This window comes from Artemia franciscana, chromosome 13 (genome assembly GCF_032884065.1).
Source record: "Artemia franciscana chromosome 13, ASM3288406v1, whole genome shotgun sequence".
Lineage (NCBI taxonomy): Eukaryota > Metazoa > Arthropoda > Branchiopoda > Anostraca > Artemiidae > Artemia > Artemia franciscana.
In genome coordinates this window covers 14033811-14056659 of record NC_088875.1, presented here as the reverse complement: position 1 = coordinate 14056659, position 22849 = coordinate 14033811, and the positions used below count along the sequence as shown (strand labels likewise).

The 22849-nt window shown below is 33.1% G+C and overlaps 1 protein-coding gene across 1 annotated transcript in view; it reads left to right on the top strand.

Moving 5' to 3' along the window:
- LOC136034558 (cyclic nucleotide-gated channel beta-1-like) overlaps window positions 1-22849 on the top strand; it is a 74758-nt gene that overhangs the window by 12932 nt on the left and 38977 nt on the right. The window contains exons 3-7 of the mRNA XM_065715798.1: window positions 3069-3202; window positions 7107-7244; window positions 13825-14084; window positions 16946-17035; window positions 21715-21902. Coding sequence (XP_065571870.1) covers window positions 3069-3202; window positions 7107-7244; window positions 13825-14084; window positions 16946-17035; window positions 21715-21902 — 810 coding nt within the window. The remainder of the gene's footprint in view (window positions 1-3068; window positions 3203-7106; window positions 7245-13824; window positions 14085-16945; window positions 17036-21714; window positions 21903-22849) is intronic.

The following is a 22849-nucleotide window of genomic DNA, read 5'->3' as shown; positions in this document are numbered from 1 at the left end:
TCATCTTTTACTGCTTTTTTTGTTATCATATTCGTCAAAATTATTCACGATTGGGAACTTTTTATGTCAGGGTAAAATAAAACTAATGAATTCTTTTATTTGTCAGTTATCAACTATTTGTGAAAAGAAAATTCGACTAAAAACAAAGAAAGTCGAAAACTGAAGAATCTTACGCTTATTAGTATGTCAACTCTAACGTCATACAGTAAAACTGTAATGGGAATGTAAACATCGAGCCATGGGAAAGTTAAAGAAAATTCAAAGAAAATTAATAAAATTAAATAAATTTAAGAAATTGTAAGATTACACATGGAGGAGGAGTCAGAGACTGGGCCCCAATGCCCACCTTCTCAGAGGCCGGCTTAGGATTATCAATCCTGCTAAACCAATTAACGACATATACGAAATCATGAACTGCAGTAGGACTGGAAAAGTCCAATATGCACCGGCATGCAAATGCAGTAATACGGGGGACAACTGTCCCTCCAGACCCCACTGTGCCCCAGCCTCATCTGAAATTAAGTGTGTTCAAAAATCTCGTCAAAACTAAGGTAGGCTTACATAATTAAAACATCCCAAGAAACAGACCAGTTCTCGGTATACCTTAGCCTTTATGGTATTTTGTGGCTCATTTTTCATTTGATAATTCTCATTTTTCGTTCGAAAATGGTTATTTCAGTGGTGTTATGTTACTTCGATTTGGTATCATTTTTGAAGGTTTCTAACTTCTTTGAAATTCTCAAAGCTTTCTCGTCGTAAAAAAAAAAACTACAATTTCAATTCAATCTGGCTGAAATTTGGAAATATTAACAAAGAAAATTATTTCATTAATTAAATTAATTAATTGGAAATATCAACCCTTGGAAACATTCATCACTAGACAGCTTCTTTAAAAACCCGCTATTGAAATTTCTAATGCTATGGGCCATGGCTCGCACTTTACTATGCTACAGCTACTACTGGAATCATGGCTAAGACCTGTGTAATGGATCTCTCGTCACTCAGGAAGGTCCCAGATCTACCTTTGGAGAGGAGACTGAGATGTAATTTTGAGCACAGCCATTCATTTTTAGTTTAGTAGAGTGATTTTGACTTTTTTTTTATTGTCTCTTTTTCTTCATTTACACGGTTTTTAAATTAACTCATGGTACCAGAGTCACATATCACGTGTCATAAAAATTTGTCTTTTTTTAAATGGAAATAAAATTTATTCTCAGAATGCGTCATAAAATCTAAAATAACGCTCTAAATGTTTTGCAATTGTTGATTATGATGAAGAAATTATCCAAAATAATTGGCTTTTGCCGCCGGTTTGCGTAGGGGAAACTTAACGGTGTAACAACCTACAAGAAAACAAAGCGACCAAGGAAACACATCTCTTGTAGCTAATCCGAATCGAGCTTAGCCCAGAATTTTAATCTCTAGTTTTGAACCCCAAGGCGGGCAAAAAACACATACACAGGAGAGGGGATTGAACCTTTCTGTGGATTCATCATCATCAAGATTATATTCCGCTACAAAACACTAAGTTCTTACCATTTGCAGAAAGGTCTCGATTAAGCAACAACAATGTCTTGTCTTCTTCTGAATTCTTGGTATAGGGTGTGGATACTCTTAGGGGACCATTACCAGCGCGAGCGGTCCCTCCCTAGTAAACTTATTGCCTCCTCTAAAAATCCTAAAATCGAGGCTGAAGCTAAGCGAAGGAAGAAAGTGGTAAGTTTTTAATTTCAGAAAATACCCAAGCCTCGCCTATGACTGGGAATAAAGGCAAGATAAATACGGTTGAAGACTGTAATCAATATGCACAAATACTTATAGAAAAGGCATACACTCGCTCCATTAAAAGTCTGAAGTCTGAAGTCTGAGAGTCTGAAGTCAGATTGGAATAAAAAAGTTGTCTATTGTGAAATCAGGAAAAATGACTCTTCACCAACTATCATGGAAGATTCTGTTGCTGCGACTTTTCACACATTAGAGTAACAGCATGTCGTGCTGGTGTCTGCAGAAGCAATCCCACGATTCGACTTTAACTATTGTGGTTTTGTTAATTCTGGTATCACTTTAATAGTTTTTACTTCTGAAGATGTGTTTATTTCTGTCTTTTTAACTGCTATTTTATCTGTAGGAAATACAATTTATAGGTCATCAATTCTCCTTTTGGTATGGTTTTAAACATTTTTAAAAATCAATCTGTGAAAAACCAAAAGTTTTCTTTAACATTACTACCAATCCAACTCATTGACTTTTCTGAATTTGAGAAATCAGAATTCGGCAGATTCTGCAATAAATATATAGTTCAAGCATTTATTATTTAACTAATATTACACATCTTAGCTAAAGAATTGTCTACATCTTTGATAATTGATACAAGACATTGGTTACAATCATCAATAAGATTTACTAGCCCATATAACTACTATTTTTCAAAAAAGAATAAAACTTTGAGGCTGATAAAAAAACAAGAAGAAATAAAATTAAAAAAAAAAAATTTTTTTATGAAGATTGTGGACTGAACCTAAATTTAAAACCAGGAAAATTTTCTAATTAGAAGGAGCGTGATAATTTCACTTGTAGGATAGTTTTGCCGTCATAAAAAAGTGTTGACCCGTCAATTTCAAAAGCTGCTAAATCGCATCCACTCCATTTTCAATTAACTGGTGGTGGGTGGAAAAGAAAACCAGTAATGATCTTAGGATTTTAAGATAATTCGTGAAAACAGTTGCGAATATAATTGCATCTTCAAAATTAGCAGTTTAGAAGCATCTTCTGAATCAAATTAGAAGCTGTGGTTTTTTTAATTCCATTGTCACTTTAATAATTTTTACTTCTAAAAATACGTTTACTTCTGCCTTTTTAAGCGTCGTTTTACTTTTACGAACTAAATTTATAGGTCATCAAACGTCAAAAATAAGATATTTTTTGGGACAGCCAGTAGTTATTTACATTTTTGGGTGGAGTATCCTAGGTCTATCATAGTTACAAAATGATGTTTGTGGAACCGTTCAGTTCTAAAATGGTTCTAAAAACCTATTATTGATTCTAATCTATGTTTATTTTGTTTCAAGTGACTTCATTGAAAAATCTCCGTTTGTATCAGAGCAAATTCACAAGCTTGCAAAAGCATTTTTTCAAAGAGCAGAGTCTGTGAGACAGCGACTAACTCAACCGCCTACTCCTTCTACAGATGCGTCACTAAAAGGTTGCTCTTTTTTTGTTTCTCTCTTCAATTCTTCCTCTGGTATGTTTTTCTCGCTTGTTAAATGTATTTACTATGAACAGTGCTGCTTATAGCGAAAATTATGGTAGAGTAAAATAATATTTTATATAGGCTATCCCAAGCCCTGAAACCTTCCTATTACTGTTCAAGTAAATATTTCAACTTGCAACGACGTTTTTTGATCTTGTGGGGCGTCTTCAATAGACTACGGAAAGTTTGGTGATCCCAAAGATTTTCTCTACGGTTGAAATTTATAGTGTTTGATAGCAACGTCATGGCAGTTCTGCCTTACGCAAGACAAAACCTGACACTTGAACCACGAACAGTAGAGGAGAATCCTTGCTATCGAGAACACATGTCTCAGAAGAATTCTCAACATCAACTAGCAGCAAAGGATAACTAACCAGTCCATCCGTGATAAAACGGGTCAGCCTCTCGTGCTAGATGTCATAAGAGTTGGTCGATGGAGAAACCTTGGCCACGTAATGCGTATGGACAATCCTCAGCTACCAAATACAGCTCTCCACTGGCAATCATCGGGTTCACGCCGTAGAGACAGCCCAAGAAACACCATGGACCCAACGTACCAGACATCTGCGAAACCTAAACATGTCAATCCGGCCTCAGTGGGAGGATATGCTGGCAGTAAGAAGCCTGCGGGAAGATTTGCAGCCCTCCTTGATGCCCTGTTTGCCTCTGAAGGCAGAAGTGGATCTAAGGTCTATGGTAAGCGATCACAGTTATCTTAATGCCCCGATTTTTGTCAAAAATTCTATTTTATGTTTATACTAACTGTTGTTGCTGATGAAAAGCACGTAAATGTAATTGTTAACTTTAATTCTTTAAACACCTCTCTATGTATTTCAGTTCCCTTCTGCCAGCGAAGAAGAAAAAGTGGTGAAAAAAGAGACATATCACTGGTTCCCATGCGAAAAAGTTATTTTTCTTGTTGCTTAAAATGGGGGCCTGTAATTGTCCTAAATGGGGTTTTTGGCTGTGGTGGTCGCAACGTTACAATTTCCATTTCGATCAAACACTATACGTTTACTTTTGCAATTGTTTTTCCTTCTGATGCTGTAGCCATCGTTTTGGTAATCACTTTAGCATTAGAGGTTCGAGAGTGGATGTTCTTGCTTTGGTTATTGTCTAAGCCCGATTGACTTCAAAATTTTGACAGGTCTGATTTTGAGGTCTTTTGTGTTTTCTTTGTATTCTAGTTACGCTGGGAGGGAATTTGCAAGTATGTAACTAATCTGCTTGGGGGTGTATCAACTATGAAAAATGTATATCACAAAGCAAAGGCTTTGCGATATGTAACCACACATTTGTGATACATAATCACATATTTGTGATGTTTAATCGCAAAGTACCGCATGCTATCATACTTTTTTCTACAGGGTGGAATATGAATCACCCAAACCTATACCTTAACGAAACTACCTTCTTTCTACTTAAATTTCGTGATCTGTGTTTACGTCGGTGTTATGATATACTCCCCGTTTCTTTCTTTCTTTCAATGTAAATTTTTATATTCTGTTCCATCTTTTTTCTTATTTTTCTTTTCACTTTTGCTGTCCTACTCTTTTATTATGTCGGCTTATTCGGCGTAATTTATTAAATAATAATAATAGCGTATTCACAGGAATAATCGATATTAATTTGTGCCTTAGAACTTCAATGTAATCGTTTGTTTTTTAATGAATTCAAATGGTTTTCCAAGAAAATAAATCTAAAACTACGCAGGGGTCTACTTGAATATCAATGGTAGGGGCACGAATTCGAAAAAAGTATCAAAAATAGTTAGATTATATTTAAAACAAAAAAAATAGGAGACTGTTGTAAAAATCTAATTTGGGAGAGTTTAGCCCCTTAGCTCCTCTTGGTGGCTTCAAAATTTCTTAAATCCCTTTCCTTAATCTTTTCTTATTCCACTTGTTATTTTCTTATTCTTATTCTTTTCTTAAATCTCTACCTTTGCATGCGTCTTACAAAAAAAGATGCAAGTGTTACTACCGCTGCTGATACAAATGAGCCAAAAAGCGAATGAGAAAAAAAAAATGTTCCAAAACATTATGGATGCAACCTTAGCTTCAATCTAACATAGAGTAAGCCTACCCCGCTGTAAATATTTAAATAAGTGTCTTGAAAAATTTGCTTTCTAGCGAAAAAAAACCGATCTAATTCAAAGTTAATCAGGATTGATAACTGTTATATAGCTTTACATTTATAGTAAAAGTTTATTGCAAAAATAAATATTTGTGAATTTGGAAAAAGAGCTGAAACTCCTCAAAAATTACGGCGGGTGTTAATGAAATGTGCACCATTGGAATCGCCATGGTTGAAACCATAAACCTGAGATTTTGAAACCCTACTGAAAGCAAACTGAGAGCCATTATGTGATCTTTAGTTAATACTCAGTAAACTTAGATCTCGGGTCCTCTCAACGGCTATTGTGATAATCCTGGATTTTATTGGATCAGTGTGTCGGTAAAAGAAAAGAGACATTCGACAAACTTTCTTAATAATTCTGTCTACTATATAATCTTTTAAACAATCTTATAAATAGTCATATAAATTATCTATTTACTGTGAAATATTTTCTTTCTGTATAACGGATTGAGAGTCCCAAGGAGAATCTGTTGAAGTTGCCATGATTGCGAAATACGATTATTGATTTTATATTTCTTACAAAATGGAAATTTCTGAGAAATTTCAGAACTTTAGGTTAGAGGAAAAATCTCTAAAACTCACTATTGCAAATTTGTCCCATGGTTTGCCTTTTTCAAAAGACAGTCACGTTTTAACTTTTGCATTTGTTTTTGTATGTAAATTTATAGTTTGACCCCCTTTAAGTCATTCTGAAAGTATTTTTTTTATTTTTAACATAATAATTACAGTTAAAGACTAGAAATTTAGCCAAAAAAGAGTGAGACTAGAATAAGTAAAAAGAAAAGAAAATGTAAAAACAACCTGGGACCTTTACAGAAAATAAGAATCAACAGGAAATAAAAAAATCAAACGACTTTTACATTTTGTTAGCCTTCCCAGTTTTATCAAAGTTTCCGAAGTCAACAGGCCTTCCCTGATCGTTAAGTTCTCTAGCCGGGGCTCAATTTTGATAATCTGCCTAGCAGGAATGCACACTTGATTTTGGGGCTGGAGGTATATTGGAGAAATAAAAACCAATCAGGCAAATTAAGTCTTAAATATGTGGAATGAACGGCCATGTCCAGTGATAGGATTTGTGGGTTTTAACACCCTCCCCCCTAAAATGTTTGCCCAACTATTAAAAACGTAACAAAATGCATATAAACAAAGTTTTGATATGTTTTTTAAAGTTTTTTGTGTAACCCCTGCAACTCAAAAAAATACGCCCCTCAAACAAAAATCCTGGATACGGTTCTTTTCGAATGCAAGTGAAAATCATAAAAAAAGCTTAATTTAGGGAGTGGGATATGCCGGAGCTCAATTTTGATAATCTACCTAGCAGGAATGCACACTTGATTTTGGGGCTGGAGGTATATTGGAGAAATAAAAGCCAATCAGGCAAATTAAATCTTAAATATGTGGAATGAACGGCCATGTCCAGTGATAGGGTTTGTGGGTTTTAACACCCTCCCCCCTAAAATGTTTGCCCAACTATTAAAAACGTAACAAAATGCATATAAACAAAGTTTTGATACGTTTTTTAAAGTTTTTGTGTAACCCCTGCAACTGAAAAAATACGCCCCTCAAACAAAAATCCTAGATGCGGTTCTTTTCGAATGCAAGTGAAAATCATAAAAAGAGCTTAATTTAGGGAGTGGGATATGCCGTAAGCTTCAACTCCTGCAAACTTAGAAAATAGGCTCTTAATTGAAATCATTAAAACTTGTTTTGATTTCAGGATATACATCGTTTTCTCCTCCACCGCTAAGTAGCCGATATGAGCTAGAATCTTTAACAACAGCTTATGAAGCAAAAAAAGGCAAAAGAAGATGGCGGTGGGGCCACCTAAGGTTTCCGAAAGCGATTGATCGTCAAGGTAGAAATTACTTTTTTTTAAATATTCTTTAGAAATAAGTTCAATTTGTCAATATTTTTTTTAAATTGACTTTTTATTTTTATTATGTTTAATTTTTCAAATAATTTTTCAAGAAATTTGTTTAATGCTTCCAAGAAATTAGTTTATAACGGGAATGTGCCAAAAGTCAAATACCATTAAGGAATATTAAATATTTTATAGCTCATACTTAAAGCTAAATAGATGTGAGTTTCAACTCCTTCAGCTCATTAAGAGCTAAAGCAATCAGTATTTCTTATGATCATGCATTTTTTGATAAAAATAGTCAAATAAAAGTCAATCAAATCTAATTTGTGGTATTTTGAAAATACCAGTTTTTCAAATATTTCTTTGTATTCATGAATGTTTGAGATCTACTTTGTGCAATGGTCACCAAATTTTAGCAGTTTATGAAGGGCTATGAAAGCATCTTACTTCTATTCATAAAGAATCATCCAAAACTCCTGCGAGTTTCTCAAGAATTTTTCTAGAAGAACTATTTTGAATTTTTTCAAACTCTTATTTTGAAAGTATAATATATGACAGTTTTATGTCTTGTAAAGCATAATTTAAGTGTTTACGACAAATCAACACATCTGTGACATGTCAACATTTGTTGACATCTAGATGTCAGCATTCGTTGACATCTGTCAACAAATGCCAGTTCAAATTTCTGAGTAATTTTTGACAAATAGATAAAATCTAAAATCTAAGTAGGACAAACATTTCGGGGAGGGGGTTCAAACCCCCTAACCCCTCCCCTGGACGCGACCTTGGCTGAAAGTATCTAACTCACGGGACCTTCTATTGAAAAAATCTTATTTTAGATAATTGATAAGTGTCGTTAACTCCCACCGTTCTCTAACCTGAACACAATCAGAGTCAACAGCCAGTAGGCTTTTGATTCTCATAAGTGTTTCATAAGTTTTTTTTTGTTTTCTTGCAAAGTTGTAGCTTGTGTATCGATTACTCACTATCAAACAGTTCGTATCTATGCTGACTTCAAATATACAAGTTTCGTCAAGTTTAGTCTTGCCCATCAAAATATTCGGGCATTGAAATGCGTTCTGTTAAGTATCTGGCACACCCCCTGCCTTTACAATGACCCACCATCTTCCTTTATAACCTTTATCCTTTATCCTATATGAACTTTGGATTGACTTTATTTAACTTCCAGTTTGGTAATCGAATATTTCCGATGTCTAAGAAACGTTACTATGGAACAAAGGATAAGGCCGGAAGTTAATGTTTAGTAGACATCTAGCGACTCGTAGTTTTTGACAGTAAAATCGGCTGAGGCACACAATTTCAGACTAGATAGACATAGACCTCTAATCCTTTTTCCATTTCTGGATATTGAGTAGTTTTAATCATAGAACATTTGAAGGAAGAATAGTTTTTTGACTATAATGTAGCGAGATGAGCCTGAGCAAAAAGTTGTCCGAACAGGGATATGCTGGTCGACCGTACAACAAAGCCTCATAGGCGCATCCCATCTGACAGCTTTTGCTGGTAGAATGTTTACCTCTGGGAATGAGAGCAAATTGGCAATGCCTTTTCAACTATTCAAAACAAATTGCTCCTGGATGTTTAGGATGATCATATCGGATTTACCGAATTCTAAAATTCAGGTACTTAAGGGACTGCCTAACAGAGGAAATTTGAGAAAACTTCAATTTCCTAGGCAAGTATATCTTTTCAAAAAAGAAGGGGAAGAACCCATTCTATTAGAAAGGGATCAATTTCCTTCGAAAAACCTTGGGATCAAGAAACACTTCAGACTCTTTTGTTACTTGGATAAAGGTCTTGTCAAGCTCTTTCTTGGCAGCAGACAGAAGATTGTACCTTATGTACACCTCATCTTGGAGATGTGTGCGGTTCTTGAATGTTTATTTACAAATAGGGAATTGATTGCTGAGATTCCATGCGGACATTAAAATTTTATATGACTAATTTGATTTTTTTTATTTTTTTTATCTAATTTAATTTTTTTTTTATAGAAATTTATTTAAAAAAGAAATAGTCTTGTCGCATTTAGATTAAATAAAAAAAAAGTTAGATTCAACTGAAAGTAAAGAGCAACATTAAAACTTAAAATTATTACGTATATGAGGGAGGTTGCTCCCTCTAAATAATACATGAGGGGGGTTGCTACATAATACAAGGTAACATTATATATTAAAGACGGATGTAATTTGAAAACATCTGTATCATAAATGTATGCAGATATTGTATGCAGATATATATGAAACTCGGAAAAAAACATTTTTATGCCGATATTTCTTTTATTTTATAAGAAGAGGGAGGGGACTCTTAGGCCAATGTCAGGTGAAAATTCCCTCCCCGTTGCAGGTAAGCTCCATACTATATCAAACAGTTTGTGGTAGTGAACTGTAAGTAAGGAGCGACTCGCCTCAATAGTAACCGAAACTCTAAAAAAAGGAACTTTGATACCAATAGATAAATCAAAACAAACGGATTTTAGGCTGATTTCAAATATATAAGTTTCATGAAGCTCAGTTATACCCATCAAAAGTTACGAGCCCGAGAATATTTGCCTTATTTTCGAAAAAAAAGGAGGAAATACCCCCTAAAAGTCAGAATCTTAATGAAAAATCACGATTTTTGATATCATGATATTTTGATATCAAAAGATGCATCAAAAGAACCACCTTATTACGATGATTCCAAGAATATAAGATTAATCTAGTTTAGTGTTACCCATCAAAAGTTACGAGCCTGAGAAAATTTAACTGAGTTTTGAAATAGGGGGAAACACCCCCTAAAATTCAAGGAATCTTGATGAAAATTACGTAATCAGATTCAGCCTACGCGAGAACCATACTGTAGAAGTTTCAAACTCCTATATACAAAAATGCTGAATTTTGCTATTTTTGCCAGAAGACAGATCACGGATGCGTGCTTATTTATTTTTTTTCCCCAGGGGTAATCGCATCGAAATAATTGTCGTCGAAGATCGGGAGAGGTTACATTCAAATGCAAATTAAAAGTTCTAGTGTGCTTTTTAAGTGACAAAAAAGATGGGAGGGCAACTGGCACCCCTCCCACGCCCATTTATTTTCCAAAGCTATTTGATTAAAATTTTGAGATAGCCATTTTGTTCCGTATAGTTTAAAGATAAAATAGCTATGTCTTTAAGGGTAAAATGAAAGTATACAGACGTTTTTTTTTTTGGGGGGGGGGGGAGATTTTGTGCTTCGGGTGGATTTATATTGGGAGAATCTTCTTTGGTGAGAAAAATCTTCGGGGTGGGGTGAGAGTTCCAGGAAAAATTTTACACTGGGGGGATTTAAAAGAATTCCAATACGAAATTCTTGTTAGTTGTCTTACATTATCCTTGCCAACTCAATTTTGCACGTGGGCTATTTTCCGCGTGTTTTGATTTCCGGAAAAATTTCTACGGAAGGGGGCATTTCCAGAGCGATCGAGAAACCGATTAGAGATTCAAGTCTTTTTCAAAATGAAAGTATGCTAAGTATAGTTTTTCAGGTTGAATCGTACGCAAGAAATTTTACGGGGAGGGGGGATTTTCAGCGAAGATGGAGCTATCTGGAGGGAAATTGAAGGGATGTGCACTTTACACTGGATCGAATTTTCACGGAGGAGTTTCCCTTGAGGGGGGGGGGGTATATTTCATGGAAGTTGATCCATATGTACCTGCATTATTTGAAAAATGAACAGGAATCAAATTAAAAAAAAACAAGTTTTTTTTAACTGAAAGTAAGGAGCAACACCAAAACTCAAAACAAACATGAATTATTCCGTATATGAAGGGTTGCCCCCTCCTCAATTCCTTGCTCTTTACGCTAAAGTTTGACTGTTCGTCCCAATTTTTAAGAACGGATACTGAAACATAGGAGCAGTTTAATTAGAATAGGAAGCTTTTTTAAAGTGCCAATAGCTTTAGCGTAAAGAGCAAGATATTGAGGAAAAATTTATGTTCGTTTTGAGTTTTAATGTTGCTCCTTACTTTCAGTTAAAAAAAACTTGTTTTTTTATTTAATATGTCATAGAGGTGGAAGATTATACGGTTTTTTTTTCAATTCCGGCAATGAAAGGTTGCTTAAATTTGATTTCCAGGGCTTGTGATTTACAGTTGTATCACAAACATCCTCATCTTTGAAAGATGATCATCATCCTCATCTTCATCCTCATCATCCTCATCATCTCATCTTCGATTCCTGGAGTCCAACCATTGTACTGAACAATAGGTTTTCACGGTGTTAGAGATCTTTCATGTAGTACAGAATTAAACATTTTCTTCCTCCCAAGATTTGAAACGAATATGCTCTTCCCCTCTTTCCCATACTGGTTCGTTGAGCCACTGACTCGCATTAAAATAGACCTGCTAATCCTTGTAGATAGTTAGAATTCTAATATTGACCAACATTACAGTCACATTTGTTGACAAAAATAACCTTATAGTCGGATTATCACTATACTGCATGCTTAATATCCTAGCTTCAGACATTGCTAACGCAGTCATGTTGGGAATTTGAATGATAGTGTATTAAAATTGATCCCCCGCTTCCCTCCACTGGAAACCTTGAGGTTTTTTCCATTATATCTAAAATTACCATTATCCACATTAACCATACTTTTCATACAATTTACCTTGTTTTATTTGCCCTTCCCTTCTTTCCTAAACTCATAGGTCGAGCCAAGGCTGTATTCAGGGGAGGGGTTTAGCTTTTGACCTCCCCCCCCTCCGCGAAGTATTTTTCCGACTCTTAAAAACGTAATAAAAATGTATTAACACACATTCTGATTAGTTTTTGAAGTTCTGTTGTAATAAGTTTTTTCTGCGACTTGTAAAAACGTAACACAAATGCATGTAAACAAATTTGACGCGCTTTTTTAAATATTTTTGTGTAAAGCAAACAAACTGAATTCAAATTTTTTTAGCATTATCGATTAGGGGTTTTTTGATTTTGTACCCAATGACTTCAGTTGATAAAGTTAAATATTATCCTTTGAAAGAGGAAATTAAGATACATTTTATGTTTTGGTTGTTTTGGTTAACCCCTCCAGGAAATTTCGAAATTTGATCCCCTATTTTTCATAAAATGTGTGTTATTTGTTTCTTACTTGATTTGTCCCTCTCCTCCTCCGCGAAGTGATCGGCCTAACTGCTGGAGTAGACTCTTCAGTATAGACCTGATCCTAACGATGAAATCCATTAATGCACTGGCCTTATCACGCAAAAATGCTAATGTATCCATAGAAAAGAGAAATTGATAGAAGAAAGAAACGAAAAAGACAAATATGTAGCAAAGAGTTTTTTAGAAATTAGAAATTTAGAAATTTATATTTTTTAGAAATATAAGGAGCGTTTAGAAGGTATACTTAGAAAAACTAGTCAAACTTTAGCAACTAGTCAATATAATTGCAAATTTGCTCCCCCAGCGTGACTTAGCCGGTTAGAACCTCAACAGGTTGACTCTAGTTCGGCATTGTGGAGTGACATGCATGAGAGAAAAATTTTCAAGTAAACTACTGTCAACCAGCGTTTTTCCCCGGGGAGACCCTCCAACAAACTTGACTCTAGTTCGGCATTGTATAGTGACATGCATCATGAGAGGTGTAGCATAAGTGGGAGACAGTAACAACGGCAATGAAAGGGGTATTAACCGTGACTTGATGCCCACTTAATTGGACAATCTTTCTTGGCTTTTTCTACAATTGGCCAATACTTGACTTTTCCCACAACTATTCTATTTTCAATTCAAATCGCGTTCCTGCTTTCTTTTGGAAGGTATTATGACTTCCTTAAAACTTTGGCTTTCTGAAACCGCATCTAAACTTATAATTGCTCACAGAGCCAAGCTTTAGGAGAAGGTTATCAGATGACTTTCCCAGATTTTGAAATAGCTGTTGAAGGGAATTTTCTCTCTCTCATCATGTGAACATATGTGCAAATTTATACAGTAAAGTTAATAGTAACCGTGGTGAAAGTTTTCTTTACTGATAAACAAAATCTTACTTCAACCTCGTCGAAACCTCTCAGACGACAGATATAGAAATCGAACATAAACTCTCTTTTGAGGATCGGAGAAAAATCAAAAAGGGTTTATGCCGCTAAATAATTCCGTGGGGTTTTTGCAATTTAATTCGTGTTTACTTTAAACTTAATAGGAATTAGCTGCAAATTTGGAACGGTTTTTTAACTAAAGCCTTAACTCGCAGTACAGTTTTTTATTAAAATATGAGTATTTTTAATGGTTAATGAGTAAAATATTAAAAATAAGAGTGTTATTTCTTAATTTGCCACCATTTTCCCCAATTTGATTATTGTTGATATATATTTTATTGTGGTGGGTATATTATTGGTGGTGTGTATTATTGTGGTGGGTATATTATTGGTGGTGTAGTCGTACACAATATTGCCTTATTCATAAGTGTGACTATTTTTTTGCTCGGGAATAACTTCATTGACATCCTAGTGTTGTCCTTACAACTGAAATGGACCTAAGCCCTTTGAATTGGCTATAAACCCTTTCGAATTAATCTATCTTATGCATCTAACCCAGTTTGTTTTCAGGTTGGTTTTACATATTTTGGCTTACAATTGTATCAATCACGTTTGTCTATAATTCCTGGTGTATAATTTATAGGATGTGCTTCGTCAATGCAAATGCCAAGTATTTTATAAGATGGATGTTTTTTGACTATCTGTGTGATTTTATTTATGTATTGGACATATTCGTATTTAAGACACGATTAAGGTTTCTTAGGGACGGAAGTTGGGTTGAAGACCAAAGAGATATGATGATAAACTACGTGCGAACACCTATGTTTAAGGTTGGATTTTTTTTTCTTTTTTAAATCCTTTTTTTTAATTTGAAAAAAAGTTGTGAATGAACAATTTATAATTAATTTTTCAAAGGTGCATCTTTTTTTGTAAAAAGATATCAACATCCATTATATTATATGTCAATTTTATATATATCATTGTTAAATGTTAAATATAAAGTATTTTATTGATTTTTTTTTATTTCCTTTGTGATTTTACTTATATATTGGACACATATTTGTTGTTATGATTGGATAGTTTTCTTTAATTTTTTCAAATCTTTTTTTTTCAATTTGGAAAAATACTTTGAATGAATCATTGAATCATTGAGCCTTTGAATCTACTCTTCAAAGGCTCATCTTGATTGTCAAAAATGTCAACATCTAATAAAACATGTTAAAAATGTCAATAAAAAATACATCAGTGGTAAATGTAAAATATGAAGAATTTTATGGATATTTTGATTTTCTGTTTTATTTTATTTATATATTGGGTGTATTTGAGTTTGAGTCATGATTGAGATTTCATACGGATGAGAATTGGGCTTAAGACTTCTGTAGATATGGTTGGATAGTTTTGTTTAATTTTTCATTTTTTTTTCAATTTGGAAAAAAGTTTTGAATGAATCATTGAATCATTGAGCCTTTTAATCTACTCTTCAAAAGCTCATCTTGATTGTCAAAAATTTCAACATCTAATAAAACATATGTTAAAAATGTCAATGTAAAATACCTTACCTTAGACCTTAGATCCTCCTGAGCCATCGGTGGCGCACAGGGCGTCGACAAAGTCTCTCCATTCATCACGATTCGTGATCCATTCGTGATGAATGTAAAATACATCAGTGTTAAATATAAAATATGAAGAATTTTATGGATGTTTGATTTTCTGTTTTATTTCATTTATATTTAGAGCGTATTTGAGTTTGAGACACAATTCAGATTCCTTATGGATGAGAACTGAATTTAAGACTTCGGTAGTTATGGTTGGATAGTTTTGTCCTTTTTTGTCAAATATTTTTTGAATTTGAAAAAAAAAAAACAATTTAAAGGAATAATAAATAATTAAGACTTCATATGCAAACTAATTAATTTATTATAATTTGTATACTAATTAATTTTATATAATTTTTATATGAACAAATTTAAGTATTCAAGAGAAGGCATAACTGTAACATGTGACTTGTTCTATTTTGATTTTTTTTTTGCCTGTTATTTGCTCAATGATTGTCAGAGACTTAATTCAATAGTATACAATTCATCTCTACGCGTGCATCTTGTTTGTCAAAAATGCTAAGTTCTAAAATATAAATTTTCAAGATAAGGCAGAACTATAACATGTTCATAAATTATATTTTTTTTTGCATATAATTAAGTAAAAGACTGTCAGAAAAAGGATTCGGATTAAAAGTATTAATAATATGTTTAATTAATTAATTACTTAAGCGATTACTTAATTAATTTTATTAGTTATTAATTGATTAATTTACTATCATTAGGTTGGTTACTTTTACCGTACTTTTGCTTCATTTTGGAAAGAGAAATATATAAAACATCGTAAAGATTATAAAATTCAAATAGACAAAGTGAAATTATTCGAAGACTATTTAATGCTGATTAAATTTATGAAATCTATGTTTAGAAATCCCAATAAAATTTACTTTAATTAGCGAATTCATTCTAATAATGTTCCTTACAGAACAATCAAAATATTTCCTTCCCAGTGTTGACAGTAGTATAGCTAAATCAATCATTAGTATACGGTTTTTAAGAATGAAATTTAACCAAAGGTGGTTTTATCACATGGTTTTATATAACATGGCTGCGGGCTCCTCTAACAGCCATAAGACTATATGTTGTTCTATATTTTGATGTTGTATCTTTTGTGAAAAAAATATCAATGAAAAATGGTCGATGTTGCAATTGTACAATTATAATTAATTAGTGTGCATTAATTTGTGCTTTGTATACAGCGCCACCAATCGAATCAGTAAAAAAATATATATATTTTTAGATTTAGAAAAAATGTTTTTAAAATTTAAAAAATCTTTTATATTTAAAAAAATATATCGGTAAAAAATATATACCAATCGGTAAAAAAAATATAAATCAAACACCTTTATTTTAAAATCGGAACCTCCAAAGAGTATTGTTTTAACTTAAATATCGAAGTAAAATAAAATCATCTTTTCAATACGCAAATAAGCCCTTAACTCTCCCCCCTCTTTCTTGTTTGGTGCTATTGCCTTGTTATAATATCTTTAGTGAAAACTGTAGGCTATAAACTTTATATGACCTTACTAGAAACCAAAATAATAGGGAGCTAAGCCTCAACTTTTGTCCTATCGATGTTGCTTTGCTACTACATCTTTAATTTTTTTGTTTAAACCTTTCTTTTATAGTACGTCTTTCATGCTTTATTATAAGAATATTTAAGTCAGTTTAATAAGATAAGGACAAATAATGTGACAGTGATAATATAATAATAGTAGTAAAAGTGGCATCAATTAACGAAAATGGAGAGAGGGGGGGGGGGGGGGGCAAAGTGTATTTTTCAAAATCTAGACGAGAAAGCAATTGTATGGTTTTATTTCGATTTTTCAATTAAGATACTACAGACGCTATTCAATGAAAACTCCTAAACAAAGGTATTTTCAAGAATCTATAAGGGAGGGGTAAATCCCCCTTGTCCCCCATTTGATGCCCACTAAATAGTACCAATAATATGTTTTTAACAACAGCATATGTCGGTCACCCCAAAACTAAAACGTACTGTACAGTAAAATTTGAGAAAAATGTATTATCATCATTTCTTCTATATTGGATTATTTTTTTAAAATAGTCTCTCAGAGTGTTTAATTTTTTTATAGATGGATCTGCTATGTATTATACCATTTGACCTGTTTTATACCATTTTGGGAGCCAACGCAGTCTTCTTAAGACTCAATCGAATGCTTAAGGTTAGAGACATTTCATTTAAGACCAATTCTTAAAATGTATTTTCTGTAAGAAAATGTTGGCTTAAAGTCTTAGTGTTTTTTCTCGTTCGAAATAATACAACAACGTTATTGGAATTATACAGCAACGTTAACACGACAAAGTTTTGTGGTATTATACAACAACGTTAATAAAAAACAACATTTTCGGCACTATACAACAGAGTTAATACATCAAAGTGTTTGGAATTATACAACCATTTTATTGACATTATAATAATGCAACGGTAAACACTAGAGTCGTTCTATAATATCTGACCTCGAAAGAAGAAAGTATTTTTCGGGGTGCAAAATTTGTTTTATTTTTTAACATAGTCTTTTTTTTGTCAAGATATTGAGCTGTTTCAATTTTAAAGCCTTTCTAAGAAGAAAAGCGTATTATTTAGCAATTTTTTGAATTAATTTTTATTTTCACTAAAATGTAGAAGCAAAATCACAATATACAATGTGCTCACGAAGAATACGCTTTTACGAGGAACCCATGAGCTGAAGTATATTCATGTAAGTTAAATAGAACACGAAGTGAAATAAAAGAAGAAAATATAAGGTGAGGTCAGAATGAAATAAAATGAAAGAAATGAAATAAAGTAAGAAAATAAAAGGTGGGGACAGAATTAAATAAAATGGAATGAAAGAAATGAAACAAAATAAGAAAATAAAAGGTGAGGCCAGAATGAAATAAAATAAAATAAAATAAATGAAATGAAAGAAGAAAATTAAAGGTGAAATAAAAGAATAAAATAAAAGTCGAGTCAAGAATGATATAGAATTAAAGAAATAAAGTGAAAGAAATGAAACAAAGAAATGGAATAAAAGAAATAAAATAATGTTTCTTTGTTACCTTCCAAGATACAGTCAAACACAATGAGATGATGACATGGGAAGACTATTGTTTCAGGTTTCAATACTAGAGGTATTTTTAGAGGCTAAATACGAATAACTTACAGATATAGAAATTGACCTTTTGAAGCTCATTGCTTTCACTGACCGTGAAATTCAAACTAATTAAGTATTGTTGAAAGTTTAATTCATGAATAATAGTATTGATCTTATATTCGTGACATTGTTAGTTGCCAAAGTTAGGTACTTAAGAAAAACTACATCTAATTTATATTAAAAATAATAGTGTTTTGCAATAATACGCTTATGCTAAAGTGGTTACATGTAGGGTCATAGAACTTTTGGAATTTCAGACGGCTATAAAGACTATTGATTTTTTTTCATAATATTTAACATTAGAATAAGCAAAATATCATTCCAGTGGGTGCCACAGTTGGCACCAATACCCTATTCCACTTGGGATACTCCAGTTTCCAATTGGTAGATGAACCACTAGGGTTGCCAACCCTAGTGATTTGTCACTATTTCCTTTACAGCAAAATAAAAAAGGTCATTATTTCTTGTTTTCTTTTTTTTAGGTGGGAACTTATTGTTTTTGTTTTTTTTATAAGAGGTACCAATTTTTGGTCGTAATTGCGTATTACAAATTACGGTTGTAATATGTAATTTTTGGTTTTAATGGCTGCCAACGGCTGCCAAGAAGCCAGCCTCAAATCCTAGTGAATACACTATATTTGTTACCACTACTGTTAGCAATTTATCTCAAAACTAAGCCTAAGCCATCTGAGGCCAAAGCCTCCTACCTCCTTGACATATTTCTCAATAATCTCTTCCCATAGCATATGATGATTTTCTGTCTCGTTTAATTCCTGTTGGTTTGCCAAAGTCCAATTTTTGGCATGCTGTAATTCAAGAGGCATTATGTTAAATTGCTTATGAAATCTACCCTGCGTTCAATATTGTAATTAATTGCATTACTTATTGAAAAGTAATGATTATTTTACTCTACTGAACGCCGTTTGGACCGTAAAATTGATTCTACGTGAGTAAAATGAAAATTACACGCACCGTACACGGACATAAAGTTTCTATTGTAACAGAAATTACAGTTGAAACGAAAAAAATCGTCAGAGTTAAATACCTTGTAGCTTTGTTGTTTTTATGATGATATATAAATACACCAGTAGTTTTCTATTTAGAAAAGAAAAATGCTACTAATCAAGCCCTGATGCGTAAAAAGCGGATAATTAATTTAATAAGTTTCAATAAGCGCTATTGAATGTAATTCAGTAGTTATAAATGGTCAGTTGATCACTAAAAAAAAATGCAACAAGTTCATTGAATGCCGGGTTAGATTTGAAGCCTGTCCGTCCGAATAAGCAAGCTCTATCCTTTGACCTGTTCCAAATTCTTCGATCTCATTTAGTTTCATTGTTTTAGTGGTTAGATGGTTAGTGGTTAGTTGATTGGTTAGATTTGAAGCCTAACCGTCCAAATAAGTAAGCTCCATCCTTTGATCTGTTCCAAATTCTTCGGTTTTATTTGGTTTCAATGTGTTAGAAGCGTCTGTTGTGTTTTTGTGTTGCGTCTAATGGGTAAGCGTCTGTTGTATCTTTATACGTAAAATTCTCTTTTCTTACCTGCAGAAATCATTAAAAGATGGCACTTTTGATGTCAAAATAGCTTTTTTTACATGTTGGATGCCTGAATAACCCTTTCTTATCCAAACTAGTGGCCTCTATCAACGAATAAAAGATCACATCTCTAACAGAATAAAACTACATTTTCCATAAAAAATTTTGTTGTTGGATTTAACAAAAAGGAGAAAAATCGAACTCTGTTTCGTTATACTAAAAAAAAAAAAAACTCAAAAAGTGTCTTTCTGTCTAGAATTAAGAAAAAAGATATTTTTGTGGCCTTTGCTCCTTTTTGAATGGCTCAAGTCTCCCTCTTCCTAGAAAAAATTCTGACAACAATCAAGCGCATACGCAGGGGGCCTTCCAACGTTTCCAGTTCTGTAGGATTTGTTGCATACTTTCTTTTAGTTTTCAAATAATTTGTGAAATAAAATTTGTATTTTTTTTATATTAGACCTTTTGAGCTATTGCAGCCAACCTGTCATTATTTATTTGTAAATAAGTATTCAGCTTGAAATACTCAGTAAGTATATCAGTTACACTTTATTTTTTTGTGTTTGAAAATTTAAACCCGCCTCCCTTTGGCACCTAGGAGGCGGTACCTCTCAATGGTACCAACATCTTTAAGTTCCAAAACTAAAAAACTCTTACCTCATCAATTAATCCTTAAGTTTGAGCAGTTAAAACTGAAAAGATTTTATTTGTGGGTGTTCTTCAACAAATTAGCATTATCAAACATATTCCCTACTGTTTTGCATGGTGCCGTTCTGTAGGGTGCCGTTCTCTGCCGTTCTGGTGCATTCTGCCGTCCTTCCACGACAGAAACAGAACTACAAAAATTCAATAAAGACCCTTTTCGTTTACTCCAATTATCTCTCTATTGACGTTAAATATCCGTAAGACAAGAAAACATCTATTTACAGAAGGATATCAATACCAATAATAGACCCGAATTCGCTTCTCACGTCAAAGTAAAAGAAAACAAAACAGAAACAAACAAGACAGCAAGACATACGTTAAAAATTAATCAAACAGAAATCTATCAAACATAAAAATAGCCCATAAAAATCAAAACAAATTAGTAAATATAACATTCAAAAATTTAGTGGTCAGAAATTAATAATAAACGTTGCACAATTAATGGTTGAAAAACAAACATAATACACTAGCAGTTGCATAAGATTTTTCATTTTAATCCTATAATTAAATCGTTTCACAGAACCCTTTCTAGCTGATAAAAAAAGATGTTTTAAATTTTATAAACCCACAATATGTCTAAGCGATTAATGATTAAGCTTGCTTAAATGAGTGTCTCTTAAAATTTAGATGTTAGAGATTGGTAGCTTCTCTTAGATATTGGAAGAAGAGAGGGAGAGAAGAGAGAGAAAAGAAAAAGAAGCAGAGAGACAAAAGAGAGTGAGAGAAAGGGAGAAGGGCGTGGGATCAGCTTGACAAGGAAAGTGGTATGTTGTATGGGGTCAATTAGGTTTTCAAGTCTTTTATCACTTTAACCGAATTTATCGTTTTGACCGGATCTGCCTGTCGTTCCTAAAGATATATGCTGTCCACAAAAAATGGACAATTATGTTTCTGCTTCTGTTAACCGAGTTGATTCCTTTGTAGCTTCATCAAAATGTGCGCAATAGTGTAAGTTGTATCCCTCTACTGTATTTATTTTAAATTTCCTTCCTCTAAATTTACTCACAAACAATTCCTTATCCATAGGGGGGGGGGGTAGGTGGGGGCTTTGAACTACCCTCCCAACTGATATGTTTGTCTGACTCGTAAAAACGTAACAAAAATGAATATGAATAAATTTTTGATACGTTTCTCAAAGTTTTTCTTGTACCCTCCCCCAAAAAAACAAAATTCTTTTATAATATACCCCTGAAAAAAAAATTCTGGAGACGGCCCTGCTCACAAATGGTCCAAATTCATCCAAATAAAAAATATACGTAAAAGAACAAAATCATTTTACACAATGAAACAGTTAACAATTAGATAAGGCTTTTTATTTGATTGTTTTCGCACATTTTTTTTATTTAATTAAATTGCTTTCACACAACCCTTTCTGACTGCTTAATAAAATGTGCTTTAATTTTTATTTACATACAATATTCCTAAGCAAGTAATGATCAAGCTTGCTTAAATCAGTGTCTCTTACAGATCGGAAGTTACTGGGAGCTCTTTGCTCGGCTCGATGTAGTTTTAGCATCACCTTTTCTAGTCCGAATTGGAAAAACTGTCGCTTACATGGTTTTTCTTATCCATGTTAACGCATGCGCATATTATGCCTTTTCAATAAGCGAGGGCGTTGGCACAACTAGCTTTGTCCTTCAGAGTGATAAAAGTCAGTAAGTATTTCAAACCCTTATGATTGTTTTGTGAAAATTCCACTGATAGTGGAAATATATGGGAATCATTGTGTAATATTTTTTTGATTTATAAAGATTGGATTTGATCCTAACTTTCTTTAACCTGGCTATATCCTTTCCTCTATGTTATTTTGTTAACAAGGTATTAATAATAATAATAATTTATTTTTGCTCAATCATACAAAAAAAGAGAAAAGCGGAGTAATACAAAAGAAGAAAAGGAAAAACAAGAACATTCAACATCAAAGAACAAAATTAAGTATTAAATTTTTCATTCTCACTCGTAGGTCAGATTTACAGGCAAAAACTCGAACAATGTTTCCAATGCCTTTTTTTCTGCACTTGTTTCAATAGATTGCACAACGGCAATTGGGTCCACCAAATTTTGAGATCTGTGAATGATCTCTGAGAATGTGTTTCTCTCATAGAGCGGGTATCGAAGCAAAACTGGTATTTGCGAGGTATTTACAGTATACAGATCGGAGTTTTAGTCTGTCAGTTTGCATGAACCAGTACCATAGCGGAGATACATAAAGCAGGCGAGGGAGATCAACCGCTGCGTAAAGCTTTGCAAGAATCTTCCTGATTAAGCTAAATTTCAGAGAGACAAGCTTCCCATAACTTGAACGAATACTCTTGGTAATTTTCCCGATTATTCGTAAACGAGAACTTCTGACATCACGACTGTACGTTATTGCCCGGTTCTTCATCGTATTTCACGGGAAAATTTTCATTTGTCCAACTGTCACATATTTAGGGCCACTGCTATGCCTTCTCTCACTCAAGGAAATATTTTAATGTTGTTTTTGTTTCATATTGAATGCAAAAATAATGTTTTCTTTTACAAGTGACTGGTTACAGTGGTGCCAACTCATGAAAATAATTGGTAATTTTGTAATTACCAATTACAATTTTTGGAGGAGGAG